At 40.3% G+C, this 9467-nt stretch overlaps 1 protein-coding gene across 1 annotated transcript in view; it reads right to left on the bottom strand.

Annotated features, from left to right (window-relative positions):
* The window catches only part of WDR12 (WD repeat domain 12), a 34932-nt gene that overhangs the window by 1759 nt on the left and 23706 nt on the right, over positions 1-9467 (bottom strand). The window contains exons 9-11 of the mRNA XM_003785029.2: positions 4829-4969; positions 4605-4710; positions 4309-4441 (exon numbers count right to left, since the gene is read on the bottom strand). Of these exons, the coding sequence (XP_003785077.1) occupies positions 4309-4441; positions 4605-4710; positions 4829-4969 (380 nt within the window). The remainder of the gene's footprint in view (positions 1-4308; positions 4442-4604; positions 4711-4828; positions 4970-9467) is intronic.

Below are 9467 nucleotides of genomic sequence, written 5' to 3'. Positions count from 1 at the left end.
CCCGCCAGCCCTGGTGCATGCAGCTGGCACCCTAGCCACTGAGCTACAGGCACCAAGCCTAAGTATTAAAATTCTTAATATTTACTTGACCACTTCTCCTATTTTTCCTATGTCATTAGCAGACTACAGAAATTTATTGCAACCAATATATTTAGGGAAAATGTTATTTCATTATAAAAATTTACTTATAATTAGGCTTATTTTCATATTTCTTTGACTACTTTTCTTTTTCCTCAGATCTTGGTTTTATATCCCCGTTTCTTTTCTTTTTTTTTTTTTTTTGAGCTTTTATATTTGCATTTATTCTTCATTTAACCTTTAAAACACAACTATATTTGAATATTTAAACAGAAACAATAGCAAGTAGTAAGCATATTATGATTACAGTCCCTCACTCATTCATTACTGCACATAAAATGCCAGCATGAGTGTCATTCACTGGCCCCATTAAGAGGTCTGACACTAAACACCACCTCTGGGCTGATGTTCAGCATCCTCATGCTTCTCCATTGTAATGGTGCCATCTTTCCTGATTTGGATCAAAGTCCACCTGTTCTACTTGATCCATTTCATCAGTCTCTTCCATTTCCTTCCTCTCTGGTAGAAGTTTTTTTAGCAATGAGAGTTTATTAGGAAAAAGAAAGCCATTTTCAGGAAGGCTTACCTTATTTGATAATTAGGGGACCCTTTTCATATGGTCTACAATAAATTGGCATGCCTTCATTTAGCACACATTTGGTATCTCCATGCTTGACAATCTGACCTGGATGAGAGGTGATGACTACACTTTGGTTGTCAAGAGTAGATATTGGCTTTTGGAAGCCACACAATGCTTCAAAGCTGTATGTCCATGCAAAGATCTTCTTCTCATCAAGTAAAAACAGCATGGTCATTCTGATCTAACACAATGATAATATCTCCTGGCTCCAATCCTGGTTCTTGGTCTCCTTCACCATGGAATATTATCTTCTGGCCATCTTTCATGCCTTTGTCAATATGAACTTCCAGAGTCGTCTTCTCCCAAACTATCTTCCTTCCATTGCAGCTTTTTTTTTAAAATAAGAAATAGAATCCAAATCCATTTATATTCTTACTTTTATTTATTTTTTATTTGCAGTTTTTGGCCAGGGCTGGGTTTGAACCTGCCACCTCTGGCATATGGGGCCAGTGCCCTACTCCTTTGAGCCACAGGCGCTGCCCCCATTGCAGTTTTTACATCTATCTTTAGGACTGATCTGTTCTCCATGGCCCTGGCATTCCATGCACACAGACTGAATTTGCTGAACCATTCTAGGTCCTAACTGATGAATTCTTATTTGCATTCCAGTACCTCAGCAATTGGGACAGCACTCTACTTTTTGCCACCTCGGCCTTCCCATTTGTCGCAAATCACATTCTTGGGCAGAGCCAGTGTTCTTGTGGCACCATCATATAAATCTTCTAAGGTAACCAAGAGCTGATGTACGATATTTTTACCTCTCCTTTCTCTCTGCATCCTTCCTCCTCCTCCAAAAAACATATCAAAGATGTCCATGGGGAAACCAAAACCACCACCTGCTCCACCCTCTTTAATTGCCCGTTCTCCTCCTTTGTCATATAATTCCCTTTTCTTCGCATCAGAGAGAACTTCATAAGCTTGAGAAATCTGTTTAAACTTCTTGCCTTCATTTGGATTCTTATCAGGGTGGTACTTCAAGGCCAGTTTTCTATATACCTTCTTCAATTCTTTATGAGTGGCATTGGGCTTAAACAACATACTAAGTGGTTTCTTTCACCATTTTCTATAGCCGGTGAGAGGGCAGAAGCCCACACAGTGCAGTGGAAAGGAGCGCTTAACTGTGCACTGCTCGGGCAGCCACTGCTCCTCTGCCTCCCACCAAGTGTTTTGGAAAGTTCCCCTTCTCTTTTTTTGAAAAAGTCTTACTCCGTCACCCTGGGTGAGTACATGGCATCATAGCTCACAGTAACTTCAAACTCCCAGGTTCAAGAGTTCCCTTTGTCTCAGCCTCCTGAGTAGCTGGGACTACAGGTGCCCACCACAATGCCTAGCTAGTTTTTCTATTTTTAGTAGAGAAGGGGTTCTCTACTCTTGCCCAGGCTGATCTTGAACTCCTGAGCTTAAGCAATTGACCCACCTCACCCTCCTAGAGTGCTAGGATGACAGGCATGAGCCACCAGGCCTGGCTGCTTTATTAGACCCTTTGCCTAGTCATTTATACAGTGATAACTCCCAAGTTCTTATCTCCAGCCCAAATTTCTTCCTGAGCTTAATAACCAATTGCCTAATAGCTTGATGTCTTTAGGCACTTGAAATTTAAAACAACCAAAACTATACTCTTGATTTCTCCCCCCAAAACTGCTTTTCTACTCTTTCCCATCACAATAAATGTGACCACCAATTACATAATTGCTCAGGCAGAAAATGTGTGCATTATTTTTGATTCCTATTTCCACATTCAGTCCATATCCTGCCAAAGAGCTATCTTTAAAATATTTGTGGCTCGGCACCTGTGGCTCAAGTGGCTAAGGCACCAGCCATATACACCTGAGCTAGTGGGTTCAAATCCAGCCTGGGCCCACCAAACAACAATGATGGCTGCAACCAAAAAATAGCCAGGCATTGTGGCGGACGCCTGTAGTCCCAGCTACTTGGGAGGCAGAGGCAAGAGACTTGCTTGAGCCCAGGAGTTGGAGGTTGCTGTGAGCTGTGATGTCACAGCACTCTACCCAGGGGGACAGCTTGAAACTCTGTCTCAAAAAAAAAGAAAATATTTGTATACCTAGAACCCAATCACTTATCTTGAATACTACCATCATAGTCTAAGTCACCATTACTTGTCTCTTGAATTACAATAGCTTCTCTCCTTCCATTCTTGGTCCCTTGCTCAAAATCCACCAAAGCCTTCCCATCATGCTTATGACAAAACCCATACTCCTCACCATGCCCTATAAGGTCCTGCTTGGTATAACCACTACCTGCCTCACATCCTGCCACTCTCCTTGCTTACTCCATTCTGTCAACACTGGCCTTCTTGCTATTTTGCCAACATGCCAAGGTTCTTCCTACCTGTCTGCTCTTGCCCATGCCATGATCTATGTATGGTTCATACCATCACATTGCACAATTCACTACTAAAATATCATTTTAATAGAGGAACCCTCCCACAAAGAATCGTCCCTTTACACTGCTTTTTCTTCATAGCACTTACTGTTATCAGAAAGTGTACGTTACCTGCTATGGAAAGTGTAAAGTTAAAATGTATATGCCTTTTAGATATTAATAAGTCATCAACTGTAAGTTAGTGTAAGGACAGTTAAAGGCAGATTTAAGGTCTACAACACATCAACAGATATTTGGTTAGTGCACATCTGTTCTACTTGTAAAGAGATACATAAATAATTTGTGTATGCATTTTATCGGGGCACTCTATGTACACTATTATCATACCATTAGCCTACAAATAGGAAATACATCTTTAAAAATAGGTATTTTTTAGCCAGACAGTGTGATGAGCACCTGTAGTCCCAGCTACTTGGAAGGATGAGGCAAAAAAATCACCTAAGCCCAGGTGTTGGAGGTTACTATGAGCTGTGTGACACTGCCATGGCACTCTATGGAGAGTGATAAAGTGAGACTCTGTCTCTAAAAAAAAAAATAGATATTTTTATTTAACTTCCTATTAACACATAATTTATATTAAGGTTCAGGATCTTAATCTTTTAAACTCTATTTTTCCCGTTTTATAACAAAGTCAGAAAGATGGACTTAAACTTTGTTGTTGTTTTTTGAAAAGATAAATTAACACTAAACAGATCCTTTCAAAATACAAAAAAAACTCAACATATTATCATAAAGAAAATTCCTTTGGGTGGCACCTGTGGCTCAGTGAGTAAGGCGCTGGCCGCATATACCTAGGTTGGCAGGTTTGAACCTGGCCCTGGCCAAACTGCAACAACAACCAAAAAATAGCCACGTGTTGTGGTAGGTGCCTGTAGTCCCAGCTACTCAGGAGGCTGAGGCAAGAGAATCACCTAAGCCCAAGAGCTGGGGGTTGCTATGAGCTGTGATGCCACAGCACTCTACGAAGGGTAACAAAGTGAGATTCTATCTCTAAAAAAAAAAAAAAGAAAATTCCTTTGATCCTGGTTTCTCTTTAGGATATCAGTATTTATCACATCAGGTAGTATAACCAAGAACTTTTTTTGACCCTTTTTGTTTTAGATAATCATTTTAGTTACTTATTTCATTTTCTCTGTATATTATAGATAATTGGTATCTTTCTTTTGAAGATCATACATAGGATTTACCTTCTTGTATCCCATAGCTTGACAATGTTATCTAAAGAACCTGAAATCAGCTGCTGTTCGTGGGTAGGAGACCACTTTACTGATGTCACCCAGCCTGTATGTGAGGTTAAGGACAGCGACACCAAAGAACCATCTGAACAAAGGAAAAACAATAACAAATTTTGACAGTCAGAAAAGGTAAGTAGGTAAAATCCCAAAATATATTTGTAGAAATTTATCTTTTTTTTATATATCTGTGAGAAGAGGAACTGATGTTACCTACACATGTTTTTTCTCTAGTGCTTTACACAACTCACCTTTAGTTCGGGGATCCCACAGTCTGATATGCCTATCTGTACTTCCAGATGCTAAGCGTTTACAAAGTGGAGAATAGGAAATACAGTTAAACACTTTATTTCCTGTCTGTAAAAGAAAAGGAAAGAATTTCTCACCAAGGTAGACTAAGTAAAAACCATCTCTAAAAGTTTATCACTTAAAAGATCAAAGTTAATCAGAGGACTACTGAATTTCTAAGTCTTACCAAAGTTGACTTAAGACTGCCAGACTCAACATCCCACACTCTAATTGTGTGGTCCCAAGATGCACTGCAGATCTCTTCAGCATCTGACCACAGAACTGAGGAAATTGCTTCCTTGTGGCCAGAGAGGGTCACCATGGGAGTCTAGGAATGAAAGACCCCCCAAAGGGGAAAGTATTTTCATTTTGGTATAATTCAAATAATAATACACATTGTAATTATTACTTCCAAAGTCCATATGCTAGATATTTGGTCAGGTGTTTTAGCTTTCACATCCTGTCTTATTTCTTCTTTCAACAAGATGGATATTTTTGTTTTTACTTTATATGTAAAGACATGAAGCTGACAAAGATAATTTGCCCAAGGTATATAGCTTGTAAGTGCCAGACATGAATCTAAAACCAACTATTACTCTACAGTTTGTAGTCTTTCTACTATATTCTGGTGTTGCTCATCTGTTCTACTTTTCATTATTATTATTATTATATATATATTTTTTGAGACAGAGTTCTATTTTGTCACTCTCGGTAGAGTGCCATGGCATCATAGCTCACAGCAACCTCAAACTCTTGGGCTCAAGTGATTCTCTTGCCTCAGTCTCCCAAGTAGCTAGGACTACAGGCACCTGCCACAACACCCAGCTATTTTTAGAGACAGGGGTCTTACTCTTGCTCAGGCTGGTCTTGAAAGTCTGACTTCAAGCAGTCCACCCACTTCAACCTCCCAGAGTGCTAGGATTATGTAAGCCACCGCACCTGGTCTTCTACTTTTCATTTTGAGCAATATTAACACTAACTTAATTCTCCCAGCTAACAAGTGATATGGAAGGTTAGTACTGGATGGTTCCCAAATGGCCTTGGGCTAACTGACCCAGTTCCTCCCCTTTTCTTTTTGCCTTTAGTTTTTAGAATAACTGCAGAATGTGCAGGGAATATAACATCCTGAGATAGTACAGCCTGTGCTCTGTTCCATTATCTGGTTAGAAACATAATGTCCCTAAAAGCTTTGCCTAGCGAGTCACATACTACAGGATATAAAACCTAGGGCACAATGCTGTTTGGCATTCCTCAGCTGTGGTGCAAATGAGACACACAGTTGAGAATCCATCTGCTCCAAGCAGCTTTCTTGAGCCTCACGGGGGCTCACAATGGATGTAGGCTTCCATTTTCCCTTGCTGTCTATGTGTAAGTAAATCTGCTTGTTATACGTGTGTTCTGTCTCAGGCAATTGATAAAAGTGCAGCCCAGGATACAGTGGGTCGAAGTGTTCGCATTTCTATTCCTGGTATTTAGCATAGTGATGATCTTCACTGCGCTCCACACAGTGGGAGTCCTCCCTTGAGATTGAGGGTCAAATATATCTAGGTTTGAGTGAAGGTGCTGCCAATTTCTAGGCAGGTAAATTAATCTTAGTAGGTTATTCTTACCACTCCATTTCCTTGGCATCTTTAAGTCCTATTATTTAATTTTTCGATGGCTCATTTATTAGTATACTCCTGGGCAGCACCTGTAGCTCAGTGGGTAGGGCACTGGCCACATACACCAAGGCTGATGGGTTCAAACCTGGCCTGGGTCAGCCAAACAACAATGATAACTGCAAAAATAACCAAAAATAGCTGGGTTTGTGGCGGGTGCCTGTAGTCCCAGCTACTTGGGAGGCTGAGGCAAGAGAATTGCTTAATCCCAAGAGTTGGAGGTTGCTGTGAGCTGTGACACCACAACACTGTACCACTGTACTAGGCGACACGATGAAACTCTGTCTTAAAAAAAAAATGAGTAGTATATTCCTAAATCTCTAATATCTTTCTCAGACTAAAAACCCCAAATGAGGTTATACTATCTGTCTTAAATATAAGGAACATGTGAAAGAGAGAGGGAAAGAATTCTGGAATGGGAAAAAAAATCTATTTTATAACCTCCTTAAATATTACCTGGTCTATAATATGAGGGAGTTAATACTACATCAGGAAGCAAACTTTTCTGGTAAAGGGCCAGCAAGTAAATATTTTAGGCTTTGCAGATCATGTACAGTTTCTATTGTATATTGTTTTTAAAACCCCTTATAAATGTAAACACTATTCTTAGCTCTCTGTAGTACAAAAATAGGTGACAGTCAAATTGGCTGTTGGGTTGTCATTTGCCAACTCCTCAACAAAATGATCCCTAAGGTCTTTCTCCTAGCCCTAAAATTTTCCTATAAGAAGTAAAGGAACCTCATGAGGAGTGAGGAACAGACAACCTCTGATGTGATCTAAAACAAAATGGAAAGATACCATAGAGGTAACCAGAAGATACAAAATGACATGGCAAAAACAATAGGTATGGCTTGGCGCCCATAGCACAGTGGTTGTGGCACCGCCACATACACCGAAGCTGGTGGGTTCGAACCCAGCCTGTGCCAGCTAAACAACAATGACAAAAGCAACAAAAAATAGCTGGACGTTGTGGTGGGCACCTATAGTCCCAGCTACTTGGGAGGCTGAGGCAAGAAAATCACTTAAGCCCAAGAGTTGGAGGTCACTGGGAGCTGTGACACCACGGCATTCTACTGAAGGTGACATAGTGAAGCTCTGTCTCAAAAAAAAAAAAGGTAAACTTACCATATCAAACTTATCAAGCATATCCCATTCTTAGGTTATTTCTCCAAGAGAAGGGAAAACTTAAGTTCACAAGAAACCTGAACACATATATGACAGCAGTTTTATTCTTAACTGCCAAACTGGAAACAGTCCAACATCCTTTAACTGATGAATGGTTAAACCAACTGTGGTATATCCATAAAAAAGCATTTAAAAGAAATAAACCTAATGACATAGAAGAATCTCAAATGTTTTCTGCTAAGAAGGCCTAATGCAAAACCCTATATATTCTTAGGGCATGATGTTTAGAGGAAACAAACAAAAAAAGATGATGACCACTATATATACTATATTGTGTGGTTCCACTAATGTAACATGCAGGAAAAAGAAAAAATGATCAGAACAGAGACTAGATCAGTGGCTGTCAGGCAAGGTTGACTAAAAAGGGGCAATACTGAGTTTTGAGGGATAATGGACTGTTCTGTATCTTGATTGTGCTGTAGTTACATGATTCTGTGCATCTGTCAAAACCCAACAGCTATACCAAAAAAATAAAGTTGAATTTTCCTCTGTTTTATATGGGAGGGAAGAAGGGGGGATAGAGTCTTGCTCTGTTGCTCAGGCTGGAGTACAAATGGTGTGATCACAGCTCACTAAATCCTCAAACTCCTATGCTCAAGTGATCCTGATGCATCAGCCTCCCAAGTAGCTACATCAGTAGGCATGTGACACTGCATGCTAATTTTTTTTAATTTTTGTATAGATGGATCTAACTACATTGCCTGGGCTGGTCTCTAACTCCTGGGCTCAAGTGATCCTCCTGACTTGGCTTCCCCAAGTGCTGGTATTACAAGAGTGAGCCATCACACTCAACCAATGTAATTTTTAAATATTTTTTTAAAGGCAGAAAAGTCGGCTGAATGCAGTGGCTCACGCCTGTAATCCTAGCATTCTGGGAGGCTGAGGAGGGCAGACTGCTTGAGCTCATGAGTTTGAGACCAGCCTGAGCAAGAGTGAGACCTCGTCTATACTAAAAATAGAAAAAAACTGAGGTAAAAGGATTGCTTGAGCCCAAGGGTTGGAGGTTGCTGTAACTTATCATCTTGCCATGGCACTCTACCCAGGGCCACAGCCTGAGCTTGAGACTCCGCCTCAAAACAAAAAAGACAAAAAAAAAGAAAAGTCAACATTGGCACTGTTACTATAAACAAAGTGAAGTGGAATAGTACTAGAGGGAAAAAAGCAATTTTGAGAGTTATAGAGAATAAAACTTTACTCTCTCTCTCTACATATATATGTATATATATATTTTTTTTGTAGAGACAGAGTCTCCCTTTATCGCCCTTGATAGAGTGCCATGGTGTCACACAGCTCACAGCAAGTTCCAACTCCTGGACTTAGGTGATTCTCTTGCCTCAGCCTCCCGAGTAGCTGGGACCACAGGCGCCCACCACAACATCTGGCTATTTTTTTGTTGTTCCAGTTTGGCCAGGGCCAGGTTTGAACCTGCCACCCTCGGTATATGGGGCCGGCGTCCTACCCACTGAGCCACAGGCACTGCCCAAAACCTTACTATATTTTAACAGAAGAAGCAAATAACAGGTAAATTAACTGCTTGAAGGCATTTAATCACAATATACAAGGCAGGGACTGGAAAGAAATGCAAAGAGCAGATGATTTTTGATATATCTTACTCTTTTGTTCTATTATTTTTCTAAAATCTTAATTATTCTATTATTTCTAACAGCAACATTTTCAATGTAATCTGTACTTCAAAGGTCTATAGCATGACTTCAATGAGTAATTTTTAAACACCTAAATTTAAGCCCTATGAAAAACTAAATGAAAAAATCAATTTCAAATAAAATGAACAATAGAAGCAAGCTTATATGTAAAAGTAAACACTTAAAAAAAGGTGTTGGCGGCTCGGCGCCTATAGCTCAACCGGCTAAGGCGCCAGCCACGTACACCTAAGGTGGCGGGTTCGAGTCCCCAGCCCGGACCCGCCAAACAACAATGACGGCTGCAACCAAAAAATGGCCAGGCGTTGTGGCGGGCGCCTGT

The sequence above is a fragment of the Otolemur garnettii genome, unplaced genomic scaffold (genome assembly GCF_000181295.1).
Source record: "Otolemur garnettii isolate 467f Iridium unplaced genomic scaffold, OtoGar3 scaffold00013, whole genome shotgun sequence".
NCBI lineage: Eukaryota > Metazoa > Chordata > Mammalia > Primates > Galagidae > Otolemur > Otolemur garnettii.
Note: the sequence above shows the minus strand (reverse complement) of the source record. Positions and strands in the feature narration are given on the sequence as shown.